The 19330-nt window shown below is 45.2% G+C and overlaps 2 protein-coding genes across 5 annotated transcripts in view; one reads left to right on the top strand and one right to left on the bottom strand.

Annotated features, from left to right (window-relative positions):
- Positions 1 to 11595: 11595 nt before the first annotated feature.
- Positions 11596 to 13853, bottom strand: Rpl15 (ribosomal protein L15). Its single transcript, XM_036199010.1, has 4 exons — positions 13780 to 13853; positions 13111 to 13292; positions 12808 to 12944; positions 11596 to 11952 (listed from the first exon to the last, which is right to left on the bottom strand). The coding sequence occupies exons 2-4, from the start codon at positions 13280 to 13282 to the stop codon at positions 11647 to 11649; spliced, it is 615 nt and encodes a 204-aa protein (XP_036054903.1). The 5' UTR covers positions 13283 to 13292; positions 13780 to 13853; the 3' UTR covers positions 11596 to 11646.
- Positions 13854 to 13920: 67 nt separating this feature from the next.
- The window catches only part of Nkiras1 (NFKB inhibitor interacting Ras like 1), a 44272-nt gene continuing 38862 nt past the window's right edge, over positions 13921 to 19330 (top strand). The window contains exons 1-2 of one of the 4 annotated variants that reach the window (XM_036199014.1): positions 13921 to 14124; positions 17847 to 17957. In XM_036199014.1, the coding sequence (XP_036054907.1) occupies positions 17864 to 17957 (94 nt within the window). In that variant the 5' untranslated portion in view covers positions 13921 to 14124; positions 17847 to 17863. Of the gene's footprint in view, positions 14125 to 14149; positions 14266 to 17846; positions 17958 to 19330 lie in introns of those variants that run through there. The other 3 variants (XM_036199011.1, XM_036199012.1, XM_036199013.1) reach the window with 3 other exon arrangements.

Genomic DNA, 19330 nt, shown 5'->3' with positions numbered 1-19330 from the left:
AGTAAAATCTGGAGAGATGGATCAGTGGTTAAGAGCATTGGTTGCTTTTCCAGAAGACCTGGTTTCAATTTCCAGCACCCACATAGCAAGCAGCTCACAACCCTCTGTAACTCCAGTTCTGGGATATCAGACACCATCATCTGGTCTTCTCTGATTCTGCAGGCCTGTAGTGCACAGACCTATACGTAGTTAAAATATCCATACACATAAAAATAGTAAATACATCTTTAAAATTAAAAATATTTAAACGATATTGCATCAGAATGTAAGATAATCCCTAGCAAAAAAAAAACCAAAAAACAAAAACAAAAACAAAAACAGCTGGCCAAGATGCTTCATGGGACGGGGAAGCTCACTGTCCAGGACTAAATGAGTTTCTATCCATGAGGTCCAGGAGATGCCCTCCTTGCTGCTGTGAAGCAGGATCTCACTATGTAACCTGTGGCTATCCTGGAGCTCACTATGTAGACCAGGCTTGCCTCACACTTAGGGCTATGCTTTTGGCTCTGCCTCCTCAGTACTTGGATTACTGGCATCATAAATCTGTGTTGTGTTAGGCCACTAAATTTTTGGAAATGAGCTAAAGCAGCAATAGCAAAGGAGTAGAGACACCACAGAGTCACTGGGGTAAAGCAAGGAAAGGAGAAGCCAGGCTCACAGCGGGTTTATGAATTGGTGTGTGGAGAAAGCTCCAAGCCTCTTGGAACACGAACTTCACTCAGGCCATTCCTTTGTGTATGTAAACTACATTTTAGATCCAGCCTGCAATACTGAAGAGTCTTTAAGGTTGCCTCAGATTTGCAAAGAGAAGAGAGGTGAATTGGAGGGAGTCCTGCTGAGTGACCACTACATTTACCATCCTTTAAGCTATTGTCTATAGATTGTTTTAAAAACCTGTTAGTTAACAAATCTTCTAATATGCCCTGAAAGAATTTTACTTTTACAAGAGAGCAAGTATGGATGCTTTGGGTCAGCAAGGCAGTTCAGTGGGTAATGGTGTCTGCCACCAAAGTTGGCCCCCTAATTTGACCATGTGACAGAGGAAAGAGGACTTCTGATCGTTGTCTTCTGAGCTCCACTTGCGGCCCATGGCACACGCTTCCCACAACAAATGTTATTTTAAAAAATTAAAAAGATAGAAGAATGATGCTTTTGTTGAAGGGAGAGAAACCACCCTGAAGAAAGTTTCATTTTCTCAGGAAGGTAGGCAAGCTGTGAATAATCCCCATGTGGTTAACACTAATTCTTGCAAAATTGGTCCTTGTAGGTCAACTAGATCTCTTTCTTTTGCTTTAGAAATTGAGCTGAAATCATTCCTGCTGGCCCAGGAATGCTGGCTGCCTGCCCAGAAGTGTCACCCCCATAAGTGCTCAATGTATAACGAGCCTGCAAAGGGCTGAACTCAGCATAAGTAAAAGTTCAAACGGGAACTTAAATTTTTAACACATTTGCAGTATGAGAACAGAAGAGCCCAGGGATCTACACCATGATGCCATCACGAGAATAACCAAAGACCCACTCTCCCAGGAGACGCGCCACTCCAACATCTGCCTAACTGCCAGAGCTTTTCACCGCTGAGGGACATCAGGATGCAGTCTGCTTCCTGTTTGGCTTCGGTTTAGTGGAGCGGTGTGTTGAGAGCGAGGGAGGGAGGGAGAATTGGACGTTCCAGTTTTCTGAGTGAGAAAAAGAAAAGAGAAGGAAGAAGCACTGGCCACCACAACACTTGAGGTGGAGGCAGGAGGATTCCAAGGCCGTCAAGAGAAAGTAAGAAAAGTGAAGAAACAAATGAGAAGCAGCGTCAAGGAGAGCGGGTAGAGGGATTCTTCACATGGGGGCACTTACTTCCCAGCTGCGTGTGTAACACAAAACCACAGACACACAGAGGAGGGTTCTGCACACAGTGTTAATAGTTTTGGGGTGCACAATTATTTGTTGGAGGTAGCTATTGTGTATGTATTTAAATGTTTGCAAATTTTTCTTGCTGTTGTTAAGAAACAGGATCTCATTATGTAGCCCAGACTGGCCTGGAATGTGGGGTCCTCCTCCCTCAGCCTCCCGAGCACTAGGATTACTCGACTGTACCACTGGGTCAGAAGCATTTCAGGGTGTTTAGCATCCCTGGACTTCATGAGGAAAACATCAATCCAGTGAGACAAACAAAAATGTCTCCCGCCATTGCCAATGTCCCTGAGGGGCAACTGCTCCATCACGATGGAGAACCAAGGCTTACAGTGGGGAAGGGTTGTTAGAGTGCCAACGAGATGGAAGGGCAGGTGCGGGAGTCAGCCAACAATATGCAACTCACTTTTCAAGTTTTCAATCAATTGCCACAAACTGTGGTTAACAAATACAGATTTATGAGAGTGCAGTGCTTGTAGGCTGGGGGTCCAAGGCAGTCTTGCTGGACTAGAATCCAGATGTGGGCTGGACTGTTTCCTGTGGATACCTGGGGAAAGCCTGTCTATATGTGATTCTGTGGTCCCCGGCTGTCTGCAAAGCTGGAGCTGCTGGGCTCACAATGCCATCTCTCTGGCTTTCAGCTCTCCCGCCTCTTCTCCAGTTGAGAGGAATCTAGGGATTGCATTAGGCCATGGGAAATTTCCCATGTCAAAGTCAGCTAATAGCACCCTTCGTCTTGTTTGTTTTGTAGCCCAACATGTTCACAGATTTCATGTCTTCCAGTGTGGACAAAGTTAAGGGGACCGTTATTGTCTTAGTAACTGTTCTGTTGTTGTGAAGAGACACCATGACCAAGGCAACTTATAGGAGAAAGCATTGAGGATGAGTCCAGGACCATCAGAGTGGGGAGCATGGCAGCAACTGAAAACCACACACACCACCACCACCACCACCACCACCACCACCACCACCACCACCACCCAAAAAAAACAACCTAAGCTTTGAGTTGGGGATTTAGCTCAGTGTTAGAGTGCTTGCCTAGCAAGCACAAGGCCCTGGGTTTGGTCCTCAGCTCCGGAAAACAAACAAACAAAACAAAACAAACAAACAAACAAAAAACTAAGCATTAACAAGTTAGAGAACATTATATTGGAAACTGGGCAGAATACTGAAATGTTTTCATTGTGATCATATTAATGGTGAGTGTGTTATCAGTGATAAATTGATTGCAACAGATTCAACCTACAGACTCCAACTGGGGATCAAGAAATATAGATCTTAACTGTGGATGATCTTTCTAAATGTTTCGAGTTATTTATTTTTAACTGCTGGGCCATGTTTCCAACCCCGAAGATGATTACTTTTTGAATGCTCCTCTTGGATGAATGAAATGATCTCACTTAGTTAATAATTACCTAAGTACTATTCTTATACTCTCACAGGAAGTTTAGTGATTAGACAATGCATAATTTTATTACTCATCAGTTGTTCCTAAACTAGCACTGATCAATAATGAACTTCTCTAAATAACAAGGAGAGTAGCAAGCAAATTAGTTGAGGTGTTTATAGCAATTAAATTTGTATGTCAATTAAAGGAAGTTAATTATTAATTTTGAAGAGACATGGTACTCTTTCCTGCAATTCGAAAGTAAACTGCACCATGTGTGCGGGGTATCTTCAAAAGCATGCTTTTTCTTTTTGGTTTTGGTTTTTTGAGACAGGGTTTCTCTGTGTAGCCCTGGCTGTCTTAGAACTCACTCTGTAGACCAGGCTGGTCTCAAAATCAGAGATCCGCCTGCCTCTGCCTCCCAAGAGCTGGGATCAAAGGCTTGGGCCACCACACCCAGTTCCAAAAGCGTGCTTTTGAGTGCTTTATGAAGCCAAAAGCACAGACCAACTATGTTATCTTGGCAGTCGATTTATTGCTGTGGTTTTCTGGAGAGTGGAGGGATGTTGAGCCAGGGTCTTGCTATCTAGTCTAGACTGGGCTGGAATCCATGGCAATCTTGATTCAGCCTCCTAAATGCTGGCATTGCAGACATACACCACTGTGGCCAGCTTGAGAGGAATGTATAAAGGAAACAGTGTTTCCCACTAACAGCCCCTATTTGCCGCTTATTTCTCTGCACGTCTGTTGGCAGTGTTCACTGCAGATCAATAATTAAAATCTTCCAACTGGCCAGCCTTCCCAAAGCTGAAATAGGACAGTGATGACAGGGCTATGGAGAGAGGACTTCTGGGTAAAAACTAACACTTTGGGTCATTCTCTGTGAGGTGGCTGTTGGTCAAAATGTAGCTTGTACCTGCATATCACCTCACCCTGGCATCTCAGACCAGCTTGATTCTCCAGAACAGACTTAAAAGAACTGTCTCTTTCCTGAGTGAAGAATATTCATAAAACTGATTTCATGCATTTGGTAGTTGGGCAAGATGGGGGTCAAACTGAAGCCAGGGAGGCTTGTTTGTTTTTTCTGTTTTCAAGACAAGGTTTCTCTGTGTAGTCCTGGAACTCGCTCTATAGACCAGGTTAGCCCCAAACTTACAGAGATCTGCTTCCCAAGTGCTGGCATTAAAGGTGTGCACTGCCACTGCCAGGTTTATAGGCCAGAAGCTCTGTCACACAGTGAAGTGGCAGGCAAACTGGTTGTAGTTGTGTGCAGAGGTCCTGCGTGCCTGTGACCCCACAGGAGTGGGTGAGAGCAGAGAAGGGATCACTGGGGCTTGCTAGCAGCGAGAGAACTGGGTGGTGGTGGTGCAAACCTTTAATCCAAGCAGAGGCAGGTGGATCTCCATGCATTCGAGGCCAGCCTGATCTACAAAGCAAGTTCCTGGACAGCCAGAGCTGTTAGAGAAACCTTGTCTTGAAAAACCAACCAACCAACCAAACAAACAAACCAAAAACCAGTGAGTTCCAGGCTCAGTGAGACTGAGGAGTACGAGGAAGATAGAGCAGTACACCTGCAGTCCTCCTGTGGGCCTGCTGTGGCATTTACACATGCTCAAATGAGCCTGTGTGTACACACACACACACACACACACACACACACACACACTTCTTGACACACAAATTAGATTCTCTTGTCTCTGCTTCTGTATGCTCCACCATGACCAACTAAGTCTTTTCATTTGAAGTCCCTGAGATCTGGGGGCTATAACCTAACCTACTCTAACACAATAGTTATACTAATTTGGCTTACAAATTTCAGAATTTAACGACAGAATTTAACAATGAAGAGTTGACATGAACAAAGTTATTTTATAGAATCTTTATTTATTCACCTTTAAGAAACTTTTGAGCAGAAACATGGTAAGAAATTAGCTAATAGTAGCAAGTGTTCAATAGAATATAGCTTCAGCCAGGCATGATAGTGTACACCTGTACTCTCAGCACTTCAGAGGTCCAGGTAGGATGGTCAGGAGTTCAAGGCCATCACTGCAAAGCAAGCCAGTCTGGACTATATTAGGCCCTGTCTCAAAACAAATGAGAGAGGGAGAGGGAGAGGTCTTAGGGAAGCAGGATTTAAGGGAAAGAGGATCCTCTGATGGGAAAAATAGACAAAGTACCCAGAGTGGTGGTGCACACATGCGATCCCAGCACTGAGGAAGCAGAGGAGAATTGCGAATTTGAGGCCAGCCTGGACTACAAAGGAAGACCTTGTCAAAACAAACCAAACAAAAACTCAGTAACTGGAGACCAGGGAGATGGTTCCGATGTTAAAGTGCTTGCCAGGCAAGCCTGTGGCCTGAGTTTGACTCCCAGAGGGCAGGTCAAAGGGCAGATGTGGTGGTGTGCATCTCTAATCCCGGCAGGCATTCTGACAGTGAGATGGGAGGCACAGAATCGCCTGCAATCTCATGTGTCGTCAGCCTGGGGACCCTGTCTCAGCAAAGTGGGAGGACACCCACACATCACTGCACATCCATATCCAAGTGTGCATGTTTCTCCTGCCCTCTGAACATAAACACACTACAGCAAAACAGAACACACACACACACACACACACACACACACACACACACACACACACACCCAGGAAAACCTAGAACTGGGATGCAGCTTAGTGACAGAGAAGTTGCTTAGCATGCTTAAGGTCCTGGGTTAGATCCCTAACACCACACATGTAAAATAAAGAAAAAGTTAGGGGCTTGAGAGATGGCTCAGCAGTAAAGAACATTGTTCTTAAAGAGAACCCAGGTTTGATTCCCAGCACCCACACGGCAGTTCATGAGAATCTGACACCTTCTGTCAGGCACACATCTAGTATACATATATACATGCAGGCAAAATACTCATAAACATAGTCGGGCAGTGGTGGCGCACACCTTTAATCCCAGCACTTGGGAGGCAGAGCCAGGTGGATCTTTGTGAGTTTGAGGCCAGCCCGGTCTACAGAGTGAGATCCAGGAAAGGCGCAAAGCTATGCTGAGAAACCCTGTCTCGAAAAACAAAACAAAACAAAACAAAATACTCATGAACACAAATCAATCTATAAAAAAAATTGGAGGCTGGAGAGATGGATCAGTGGTTAAGAGCATTTGCTGCTCTTCCAGAGATTCTGAGTTAAATTCTCAGCAATCACATGGTGGCTCACAACCATTTATAGTAGGATCTGATGCCCTCTTCTGGCATAAAGTCATACATGCAGATAGAGCACTCATATACATAAAATAAATAAATCTTTAAAAAATAAAAAATAAAAATTAAGCTGGAGCCGGGCAGTGGTGGCGCACGCCTGTAATCCCAGCCCTTGGGAGGCAGAGGCAGGTGGATCTCTGTGAGTTCGAGGCCAGCCTGGTCTACCAAGTGAGTTCCAGGAAAGGCGCAAAGCTACACAGAGAAACCCTGTCTCAAAAAACAAAAACAAAACAAACAAAAAACAAACAAACAAAAAAAAATTAAGCTGGAGAGATGGCTCAGAGATTAGGAGCACCCACTGCTCTTCTAAAGGAGCTGGGTTCAATTCCTAGCATTAACATGGTACTCACAGCTGTTTGTAAGTCCAGTTCAGAGAATCCTCTCACATACATACAAACATACATACAAACATATATACATGCAGGCAAAACACCAATGCACATAATTTTTTTTTTTTTTAAAAGCACATGGCTGACAGTGGTGGCACATGCCTTTAATCCAAGCACTCTAGAGGCAGAGAGAGCCAGGTGGATCTCTGTGAGTTCGAGGCCAGCCTGATCTGGTCTACTACAGAGCGAGATCCAGAACAGGCACCAAAGCCACACCCTACCTCAAAAAAAAAAAAAAAAAAAAAAAAGCACATGCCTTTAATCCTAGGAGACAGAGGCAGCCTGGTCTACATAGGACAGCCAGGAGAAACACTGTCTTGAAAACCAAAATAAATAAAATAGAAAGATAGCAGCAGATTCCTGAAAACGTAAGACTCATCGCTTATTTTATAAGCAGGGCCAACCTAGGCTATGCTGCCCAGAGACTACAGCAAGTGAGAGCATCTCAGTGCAGTGCAGTCTTCTCAGTCCAGCAGAACCGAGCAGCTCTCATTTTGTGGCTGTGCCTTGGAGAGCATGGGATTCCAGTCATGCGCAGTTTGGGAAAGCAGGGAGGGAGCGTAATACCTCTCTCTACTCCTGTCCCATTGGCAGAGTAACTCATGACTTCTACCTAAATGTATGATGGGTTGACAAGAGATTAGCTGTGTATTCTGATGGGGAAAAGCTTTGGTATACTTGTGGTGTTGTCTCTGCCACACTCAGAGGTGAACAGTAAAAGTGGTCACAAGACCACTTTCCACAAGACTGAAAGAGATCCCAAAATTTGCTAAAATGAGAGTCCCCTCATATATTGCTGGTGGGGGTTTAAGTTGGTACAACCTCTAAGGAAAATAATTGGACAATGACTATTAAAATTGATATTTTGAGCTTAAGTCCAAGGTTATTTTTATTTTATTTCTGTGTATGTGCTAGTGTTGGGATGTGGACATATATATATAGGTACTCTTGGAAGGCAGCGATGGACCCCCTGGAGCGGGAGTTTCAGGTGGTTGCCGGTTGCCAGCCTGATAAGGATGCTGAGAACTGAACTCTGGTCCTCTGCCAAACAGTGTTTGTATCCATCGAGTCATCTCTTCAGTCATTTTATCAAAGTTTATCTACAGAGTTTCTTTGTGTAGCCCTAGCTGTCCTGGAACTCACTCTGTAGACCAGTCTGCCTCTGCCTCCAAAGTGCTGGGATTAAAGGTGTGCACCACCACCACCCAGCTGTTTATCTGTTTTTGTTTTTCGAGACAAGGTTTCTCTGTGTAGCTTTGTGCCTTTCCTGGATCTCGCTCTGTAGACCAGGCTGACCTCGAACTATTTATCTACTTTTAACTCAACCATTCTACTAGAATGTATCATACAGGTAAACTGCATGCACATTTTCCTTTCTGTAATAACTCATAGTATAAAATCTTAAATATTCATCAGTAAGGGTCTGTGATGATTAACTTGATTGTCAATCAAGTACAGGACATGCAATTCTGTGATAGTATTTCATGAAAGCATTAACTGTGGAAGATCTTCCCTTGGAGAGGTCCAGTTATACAAAGTCCAAGGGAAAATCGTGTTTTTGCTCGCCTGCCTTAGGTCTCTCTGCTAGTGAGTGCACCCACTTTCTTACTGACTGCACTGCCTACGTCCTTTGCTGTCATCAGTGGTTCCTGATGAGCAGCAGCTCCTCAGGAACCCTCCAAGACTTCAGCCTGAACTGGGATTTCTGAGGCATCCAGCTATTGTTGCATTACCCAGCCTACATGTTGTAAGACAATCTAACAAATCCCCTTTGTACTGTGTCAGTCTGTTCCTCTAGATCGGTGGTTCTCAGCCTTCCTAATGCTGCAGCCCCTTTTTACTACAGCTCCTCATGTTGTGGTGACCCCAACCATAAAACTATTTTCATTGCTACTTTATAACTGCAATCTTGCTACTGTTATGAATCATAATGTAAACACCTGATATACAGGGTGTATGATATTCAACCCCTGTGAAAGTATCCTTCAACTCCCAAAGGGGTCTTCACCCACAGGTTGAGAGGCACTCTTGTAGACTAATACCAGAGCCGCATCAAATTACATCTCTGTAATACCATGCAAAATAAAAGAGAATGAAGCTCTTTGTGGACAAATAAGCTCCTAGAAAACTCAGCAAAGAACTTAATATGTATAATATCCTACCATTTGGATAAAAATAAATTAATTTTAGTATCTCCTGAGCCAGGTGTGATGATACATAAATGTGATCCCATCACACACAGAAGCAGATGCTGATCTGCTATCTTAGGATCCATAGCAAGGCTGTCTCAACAGGAAAAGTATTTCTTATAGTAGGAAGTGCTTGCCTAGCACACATATGGCACCGATTCCATCCCTAGCACCACATAAGCAGGGTAAGGTAGCAGATGTGGTGGCAAACACCAGTAGTTTCCATACTCAGGTGAATGTCAGCTCTAGGCTTGTTTCTATCTCAAAATCTAAAATCAAATCCAAGAAACTGATTGTACCTACTGCCTTCAGAACAAGAATCTAGGAGGCAGGCTGGACCTGAACTCAGAAATCCATAGCCTGGGCCTCCTGGGCGCTGAGATGGAAGGTGTACGTACAGCGAAAGACTTAAGGCAGAGCTTGCTACTCACAGCCTTTTTTGAGACAGGCTCTGTACTGCTGATCCTCTTGCCTACCTCCCAAGTGTGAGGGTAAAAGGTGTGGACTATTCCCAGCCATACATTTTGTATGCTCTTTAGTATACCATTTAATTATACTTCAGTAATAATAGATCAGTGTATGTACCTGTTCCTTGTTGTGAGACTAACTACTATGAAAACTGGGCATCCTTGTAACCTCAGTACTCAAGGTCAACCTGGACTACACATTAAAACTGTTTCAGAAAGAAACGAAGAGTGCACAGGCAGAGGTAGGCGGATCTGAGTTCCAGTAGTTTGGTCTACACAGCCAAGTTCCAAACCAGGCAGGACTATATGGATCTTTTTTCAAGACAAAAATAGCTTAAGTGTTAATTAATGCATGCCTGCTAAGATTGTGGTACATGGGAGGTGGAGGCAGGAGTTAAATGACAGCCTCAGCTAATTGAAACCACCTGAAATAAAACAAAAAACTTTAGTGTTAGCACATAACACCTAATAGGACTCCAATTGGGGGAAGATTTAGTGAAGATGGAGAACTAAGGGGGCAGCCACAGGTCATTTGCTAAGGACTTTGGTTTCCAGCACATAGAAGGCCAGGATAAACTTGACAGGACCTCTCTAGCTGCCGTGTGGATAAAGCTCAAGGATAGCAAGGATAAAGGCTAGCTTGTCATTAGTATACTCCATTTTCTTCCTAATGATGCTTGCCATTTCTACCATTAGTATCTTTTGCAGGTTTTTCTTTTTTTTCATTTGCTTTAACATAAAAGATAACATAGGTCCACTTGTTTAACAGACATTTATTACTTTAGTTGAACAACTATACACAATTTGTTTTGCTGAATAGAAAAGAATTCTAGGTCCCAAGATTGAGTCTAGTATTTTCTGGAAATCAATAAAATCATCTTTTAAAAATGTGAAGAGTAAAAAGATCAGTTTAAAGGCATCAGTTAGATTTTTTTTTTTTTTAAATGAAGCCTGCTAGCCCTGATCTGTGATAAGGGCAATTATCTATTTCTTCCATACTAAAATGTCCTGTTGGAAACTAGTTCAAGGAATGGCACAAACGAAAACGTGGTGGTACGTGTGGCCTTTGTAAAATGTCAACAACTCCCAGGTAATACACCAGGGACAAGTAACCCTAGCCACTACCTAAGGGAAGACTGTAAACAATGAAGTCATACTGCCAACTGACTTTTCCTACCTCCAAGATGACTGACTGGCCTAGGATTTACCTTTAAATACCCAGCCACCCTTCTTATGTGGCTGGTGGATAGATAGAAGCTTCTTAGTGATTGCATACTAACTTCATCACAACTTTTTAAGTTCACTTGGTTGGTATTAACTTGAACCCCACATGGCACCCATCACTACTTTACAAACCCTAAGGGAAGTAATTAGCCCTTCTGAGGGCAACCTCCCCCTACCAACCCTAAACATGTCCCACCCCATCCAATGTTCAATCTCCAACTTCAAAATACATAGGTGCCAACACTGATTACTGGGCGTCAAACTCATACTCCAGAGATCCAACAGAAAACGAAACCTCTTTCAATTTTACCTCATTCTTCAGAAAATGGGACACTGGATCTAATTTTCAAAATGTGGGTTGTAGCTGATCTCTCTTTTCTATGCATGCTCACAAAACAGGTTGGAAAGCTTCTCTTCCTATTCATTTCTAAGCAAAACCCAACACTACAAGCTTATACTCAGACTCCCAAGCAAGCAGTCACTTCAGTGAACTAGAAAACTGCATCATCCCAATAAAGCTGTAAGTTCTATCACATGCATCAAACACATCTACAGGGCTAGTCCTAGGACTCCTTTTACAAGATTTTACACAGGGTACCACATGGTGTCAACACCATACACTTAACCCTCTAAGTAGGTAACACAAAGACAAAAAGGTTATCAGAAACAAGACACACCATCACTTGTAGTCTTCAAACATTATTGCACTTTAACCGCTATAATTCCATAAAGCTTCATGACTATCTGCAGACTAGTTTTAACAGACAAATAACACCTTTAAGCAGACATGACGGTCCTAAATTGTTTATTGGGTATGAATTTTACAAACATTACGTGTATTAGCGGTAACGGTGGAGCTGCAGAGTATTGCGCCTTCTCCAGGCTGCACGGCGAGAGCCACCAATAGTGTGGTGGAACTTGTGGCCCTTTCCAAGGCCACGGCTCTTGCGGCCAGCAGATGTCAGCCCACGCATCTCTCTGTGCTTGTGGACTGGTTTGGTGATCCATTGGGTGTCAGGGTTTCTTCTGATAGCTTTATGGAATGGATCAATGAGAATAACCTCAAAAAATTTATATGTGGAATCTTCGCCAACCCAGTAAGAATTCAGGACTCTCAGAGCCCCACAATGGCGTCCAGCTCTCTCCTAAAAGAGGGGAAAAGCCCAGTCAGTGTTATATACAGCTTAACAGCAGCAAATTACACAAAAATCCTTCCTTGGGTCAGAGACTGAAGCAGGTCAGGTGTCCACCCCCCACACTAAAGACTAGCTCAAATGACAGATATAGACAGAAACACATCACTCCTTAATTCTCCCCGCCTAACTAAGATATATTAACACCAGGCATGGAGTTTTGAGTACTGTCCCTGCCCACTTCATAGCCTTATACAGGAGTCAATGAATCAAAAGCTTCCACTTTTGGAAAGGGGTCTCATAACAGCATAGTTTAGCAATCCAATAGAAAAACTGTGACTGATCACTGTATTAGCAACATAAGTGAAAGTAACAAGAGAACAATTCAACAATTGACTGCCTTCAAAAGCTTAGGTTCTTCAGAAACTAGTTTATTAAAGCAACTAACAAAACAGAGCTTGAAAGATGGCTCAGCGGTTAAGAGCACTGGCTGCTCTTCCAGAGGACCTGGGTTCAATTCCCAGCTCCCACATGGCAGCTCCCAACTGTCTGTAACTCAGTTCTAGGGAATCTGACACTCTCTTACAGATATACATGCAGGCTAAACACCAATGCACATAAAAATAAATCTTTTAAAAAACGAAGTAAACTGCTAATGGTCAAGCTTCAGTGGAGAAGTGTATTCAACTTTCTGCAGTTTATTCTATAAAAAAAAACATTTCAGCATATACTTAAGCACAGAACAGTAACAGTTTTGATAACAATTGCTCTTTGCCAAGGTTAAATACAAAATACCTCATCCCACCTGATACCCAGTTATGGTGCCCCACTTCTCCTTGCCCACAACCAGCACATCAATCCATTTACCTCAGCAACAGACTGAAGGCTTCGGGCAAACTTTAGCTGGTTAACACCATGATGGACAGGCTTGCCGTAAGTTGCACCCTTAGGAACTGGGCGTTTGCGGCCACCACGGCGGACACGAATCCTGTATATGACATAACCTACACACACACACACACAAACACCAACAAGTGAGACTCACTTAAGACTTCCCAATGCTTCCTGTTACATTTAGCTAAACTGACCGCGTGGGGAGGGCTCCAAACCGTGCATTTCTGGATTTTCTGGGGCAGTGGTCAGAGTCTCCCACGACAGGACACCACGCACCTTGCTTAGCCTTGTATCCCAGCCTTCGCGCCTTATCGGGCCGGGTGGGGCGGGGAGCCCTGTGCAGCGCCGAGAGCTGGCGGTACTGCCAGCAGCGGACCCTCAGGAGAAAGCGCATCACGTCCGACTGCTTCTTCCTCCAGAGCTCCTGGATGTATTTGTACGCACCCATCTTGGCTCACCTTGAGAGGAAGCAGATCGAAAAGGCGATCGCTGTCAGGCAGTGGCCAGGACTGCTCCGTCCCTTCCGGCGCCCCACCTTCCACGGGCACCGGGGACGGCTCCGCACCCGCGGCACGGCGCCGCTGCCGACTCGGCTGGACCCACCAGCCGGGGTGGGGGTGGCAGCCAGGGCTGGCCCAGGGATGTGACCGCCACCGCCGGCGACTAAGGCCCGACAAGCTTCGCCCCCGCGGCGGCCTGGCCAGGCCTCCGTGCCTCAACCCCGCGCCTCCTTCCGACCCGGGCCCAGCTCGGATCCTGCCGCCATCGCGTCTCCCCCGCAAGCCTCCCGGATGGCTGCGTCTTCGCGCCTTCTCCACCCCGCATCCTGACTGAACGCCCGTGGGAGGAAGCAGCTCCGAGACGGCAGGGCCGCCAGGGCCGGATGGCTGAAGACTAACGCGATTCGCGGCGGATAGAAACGCAAATACACCCCAGCCAGCCTACCTGATGGCTGCCGCCAGAGGAAAGGAAGAAGCCTTTCTCCCACAATCCCTTTTGTGGCTCCTCCCCCCACCTCGGCGACTCTCTTTCCGGTGGGGCGGGGTGGCCGCACAGTGCTTCATGGGGCATGTAGTTCCAACATCCAAACTGGTGGGCGGAGTCAGGCGGGCAGCTGGTCGCTTCCGGATGTCCTCCCGGAGCTCTCAGCATTGCCTCTGAGCTGCAAAGGCTGCAAGAGGTGAGCGGCGTTGAGCCCCGTGTGCGTCACGGTGCGGGGACTGGCTCCAGAGCGGTGTCCGCGGGCCGCAGTGACCGGCGTGCCTCTGTCTCACTGCCCGGCGGTGTCAGGTTGGTGTCTCCGCAGGCTCCGCTCCGTGATCCCGGAGCAGTGTGGCCGCAGGACAGCCACCGGGTGGGCGTAGGCGCAAGTGGCTGCACGCGTGGGCCTCGCGCGTGTCCTTGAGCCCGCCGGGGGCCTGCCGAACCAGGGTGAGCGGGTGGATGGGAGCCGGAGGTGCTAACGTCAGAACGCCGGGGCTTATTTTATGGATGCATTTAGGATAGCAAATTGTTCATTTGTCAAGCTCTGTACGTCTGTTTCAGGAAGAAATAATGCTGGTATTCTGCATTGCGTTCTTTATTAAGAAATAATGGTGTATTGGAGTTTTTGCAGCTCCAGAATTTTCTTTTTTCATATAGTCGTGAGGTTTTAATACTCTACTCTTGTTTGTGGCCAAGGTTCCGGAATCATGTTTACCTTTTACATCAAACTGTGGTTCTGTTCATCTTTTAAAATAAATAACGGCTTTAACATTGTAAGAATCCTCACCAGTCTTTAAAAAAATTTCAATATATCTATATATATCATAATATGTGCCAGGCGCAGTCTCAGCTGTTGGCGCTGCAGCCGCAAACAACGCACAAGTTCTAGCCTCGGGAGCAAACGTTAATACCTAGGTATGCATTTAAGTTGGTGCCAAGGACACACATTGAGGGAGTGAAGGGGTATAGAGTGACAGTTGCTCCAGCGTCCCAGTCCCAGGAGGGAGGCCCGCGTCCGCTGAGTCCTTGTTTGGGGTATGTGATGTAGCCAGTGGAGCCCGGACATGGGTGGAAGTTATCTTCCAATTAACTGCCACGCTCCCACTCCCCCTCTTCTTTTTTTTTTTTTTTTTTTTAACACATCTGGTGTTGCTTGCTAGTTAGGACAGAGTGCTCAGGATAAGATTTCTTTTAGAGATCTCCCTGGGGATGGGAACAAGAGGGATCCCGTTGTGGGTGGATGGAGTGGGGGAGTACTGAAAGAGATGACTGGAAAGGGATGCTTTTCGGATCAGGTAGAAACCTGATGAAGCCGGGTGGTGATGGTGGCGGCGGCAGCGGCGGCGCACGCCTTTAATCCCAGCACTCGGGAGGCAAAGGCAGGCGGATCTTTGTGAGTTCGAGGCCAGCCTGGGCTACCAAGCGAGATTCAGGAAAAGCGCAAAGCTACACGAATCTACAAGGATGACCCCAGCTAAGACTCCTAGCAACAGTGAATAAATAGGTAGCCTGAACTGGCCATCTCCTGTGATCAGATTGGTGACTGCCCTAATTGTCATTAGAGAGCCTTCATCCAGTAACTGATGAAAACAGATGCAGAGACCCACTAGTTGTAAGCTGCCAAACAGGTGCTGGACCCGAACCCAGGTGCTCTGCAGGAGCAGCAAGTGCTGTAACTACTGAGCCTCTCCAGCTCCCAGGGTCAGGTTTCCTGAGGAAATAACTACAAATCTGTGAGTGTAGTTCCATGGGTTTGGTTTTGTTTTGTTTTTTGTTTGTTTGTTTTGCTTTTTAGGGGGCCCGCCACCCAGCTCCTAAATAAATCACACACAGAGGCTTAGTCTTACTTATGAATGCCCAGCCTTAGCTTGGCTTAGTTTCTTGCCAGCTTTTTCTTTTTTTGTTTTTTCGAGACAGGGTTTCTCTGTGTAGCTTTGGAGCCTGTCCTGGAACTCACTCTGTTTCCCAGGCCTGCCTCTGCCTCCCAAGTGCTGGAATTAAAGGCATGCATCACCACCGCCTGGCCTCGCCAGCTTTTCTTAACTGTCTATCTTGCCTCTGGGCTTTTCCCGTTCTCTTACTTCTGTATCTTACTCTGGCTTGCTGTGTGCTCTGCTTTTCCCTCAAGTGAGGAGGCTGTGCTGTCCCTGCCTGTTTTCCGTTGCAATATATTTAATGGCTCAAATAAAACACTTATGGAAAGATGCATCAGTAGTTAAGAGCACTAGCTGCTCCTTCAGAGGACCTGGGTTCAATTCCCAGCACCAACATGGTGGCTCACAACTGTCTGTAACTCCAGCTCCAGGACTTCTGACACACTTACACAGATACACATGCAGTCAAACACCAATGCATTAAATTAAAAAATCCTGGTGTCAGGAATAGCAGCCCAAGACCGCCTGTGTCCCTTGGCTGCTGGCTTCTGCCACCTTCCAGTCAGTCAATCCCCTCTCTCAAACTTCTCTCAAAAAATACACTTGTGATAGCTCTCCACCTCCATCTTGTTCTCTGTTTCAAGGTTAATTCAGTCACACTTGCAAATGCCCTTTTAAAGTAAGGTCTCAAAGGTTTCCAGGATTAGGATGGAAGCACCTTCAGGAGTCCATTTCTATAAAGTGGAGATGGGGAGCCATCTGCTCACTGGTTTAGAGGACCCTGGTACCCACATGGCAGCTCATAACTCTCTTTACCTCCAGTCCCAGGGGATCTAATACCCTCCTGGCTTCCAAGGGTACCAGGCATGAGTATGGTGCACAGACATACATGCTGGCAGAACACCCTTATACATTAAGCCCCTGTGTAGGTGCTGGGACTCGAACTCAGGTCCTCTGCAAGAGCAGCCAGTGCTCTTAACCATGGAGCTACTGCTATGAACCCTTAAAAGTTTTTTTGTTGTTGTTATTTGTTGTTGTTGTTGTTTTAAGCCAGGCTGGGTGGTGTATACCTTTAATCCCAGGATTTGGGAGGCAGAGGCAGGAGAATCTCTGAGTTCAAGGCCAGCCTAGTCTACATAGTGAGTTCTAAGACAGTCAGAGGTACATAGTAGTGAGACCCTGTCTCAAAACTTTTTAAACTTATTTATTTGTGCATGCATGCATAGAGGATGACCTTTGGGAATCGGTTATCAAATTCAGGTCATCAGACTGGGTAGCAAGAATTTTTACCCATTGGTGAGCTGGGTTTTTCTATATTCCTCTGGTTGTCCTGGAACTTACTACATAGACCAGGCTGGTATCAAAGTCAGAGATCCACCTGCTTCTGTCTCCCAAGTGCCTCAACTAAGGGCTATGCCACCATGCCTGGCTTACAATTTGACCTTTTTTTTCCCATTGGTATTTTGCCTACGTGTATGTGTTTGTGAGGATGTCAGATCCCCTGGAACTGGAGTTACAGACAGTTGTGAGCTATTACGTGGGTGCTGGGAATTGAACCCAGGTCCTCTAGAAGAACAGCCAGTGTTCTTAAACTCTGAGCCATCTCTCCAGTCCCCACCATTTGACTTTTTAAAATGACTTTTCTGTTGTTTTTAATGAAGCATCTCCCTTTTTTACCTTACCTGCCACTACCCTGTCTTTTGGAAAAACAAAAGCCTTAAGGAAAATGTTACCTTACTGGTAATCCTCCAGCCTCAGCACTCTTTACTTCTATTCCAGAGTGCTGGAATTGTAGGCATGAGCAGCCATGCTTAGATATCGACATCCAAGGTGGTCTCTAACTCACTATATATAGCCTATGCGGACCCTCCTCTGCCTTCCGAGTGCTGGGATTACACACATCTCCTTCCTCTCCTTCCGAGTGCTGGGATTACACACATCTCCTTTGGGTGTTTTTACAGTCTATCCAGATGATTTCTGTGTCAGTATAAAAGAAACTCTTCACAAAGAGCTTGAAGAAAGATTATCTTATTCTGTATCACCCTTTTAATATTTGGAGTTTCCCCTGTATTACTGGCTCAACTTAAACTTTAAGGGAAAGAAAGAATTTATTTCAGTGTGTCCAGTTTTAAAGTCCCTCCATTTTCTCCACAGTTTTGTCCTGAGAGAAGATGGGAAAGGGCTGCAAGGTTGTCGTTTGTGGGTTGTTGTCTGTTGGGAAAACTGCAATTCTGGAGCAACTCCTTTATGGGAATCATACCATTGGTAAGATTATCTTTCTTGGTCTCTCTAGATTCTGGGACTGGTGGAGGGCACTTGTTGGCCATGCTATGGCATGAAAGAAGAGTAGGTAGGGCAAGGGACCCGGGTTTCGTTGCAGTTCAACAGTGCTTGCTACAGGCTATACAACAGGCAGAAAACAAATGGCAGGTAGACATAAGTAATATGAAGAGGGGGCACTGTGCATCTGCCTCAAAAGGAGGTCTAGGAATCTTAGGGTCTCTGAGATAGCACCATTCTTCAGCCTTAGTGTTCTAATGCTGCTGTATAGGTTTAAAAAGGAAGACATGGCTGTTGGCTACATTTCTTTTGTAAATTGACATCATCTCATCAATTTATTCCTTCGATGAGTACCCTGTTTCCTATTTTCTTTATCATACTGCGTGTGATGCTGCTTTGGAGAACTGCAGAGGTGAAGAAGGTCATGTTCCTGGCACTAATGAGGTCATGATTTTGGCTAAAGAAGACAGGTGTTAAAGTGAACTTAGGTTTATATAAAAGATTAGTAAATGTAGATCTTTAGAGTGTTTCTTTCTGGTATATAGCTTAGAGTACATTTTTATATTTTATTCATCATTTTGATGATCTTTTGTTTTGTTTTTGTTGTTGTTTTGGTTTTTCTTCTCAAGACAGGGTTTCTCTGTACCCTTGGCTGGAACTTACTATGAAACCAGGCTGGCCTCAAACTCACAGAGATCTGCCTGCCTCTGCCTCCCGAGTGTTGGGGTTAAAGGTGTGTGCCACCCGCAAATGGATGACCTTTGTTTCTATTCTAGCTTCTCAAAATAATATTTAACAATTGTTGTTAAATCTGTATTTCAGGGACTAGAGATGCAGCTCAGGGGTAAGCGTATATGAGGCCCTGAGTTCAGTCTCTGGCACTGCCAAAGAAATTATATTTAGTGTTCACTTTAAGGTCTTTGCCAACAGTTCTCAAACTCGTTGGTGTCAGAATTTCCTTTAATCTCCTACACTTTTCAGCTCAAGGGCAAGCTTTTCGAAAAACCATATTCTTGAGTAGCTGGGAACATGGTGGCATATAACTGCCTAAATCAAGGCCAGTCTGGGAACATGTGATAATTTGTCTAAAAAAAAAAAAAGGAGTTTAAAGTTACTTCAGTTTAAATTCTAATGCATCAACTATGAAAAATATAACTTAGACAAACAAAGGCTGTTTGGGTTTCAAGTCATGCATCCCTCTTAACAATTCTGAGAACTAGCTTGGGTCTGGGCCCAAACTGGACATATGCACTTCTGGAGATAACCTGGGCATTCTGCAAAAACAGCCCATTACCCTGTTCCAGCCTTGCTTCTGATGGAGGCCGATGCTGTTTAAGTCAGCTTTTATCACTTTCATT

Source organism: Onychomys torridus, chromosome 9 (assembly GCF_903995425.1).
Source record: "Onychomys torridus chromosome 9, mOncTor1.1, whole genome shotgun sequence".
Classification (NCBI taxonomy): domain Eukaryota; kingdom Metazoa; phylum Chordata; class Mammalia; order Rodentia; family Cricetidae; genus Onychomys; species Onychomys torridus.
This window is presented reverse-complemented; position numbering and strand designations above follow the sequence as displayed.

Excerpts from the sequence above, each read along its gene's own strand:
- Rpl15 (XM_036199010.1), bottom strand. The coding sequence starts at position 13,282 with ATGGGTGCGTACAAATACATCCAGGAGCTCTGGAGGAAGAAGCAGTCG. Across the intron at positions 12,945-13,110 it reads GGGATACAAGGCTAAGCAAG|GTTATGTCATATACAGGATT; the intron begins GTGCGTGGTGTC and ends GTGTGTGTGTAG. Across the intron at positions 11,953-12,807 it reads GCCTTCAGTCTGTTGCTGAG|GAGAGAGCTGGACGCCATTG; the intron begins GTAAATGGATTG and ends CCCCTCTTTTAG.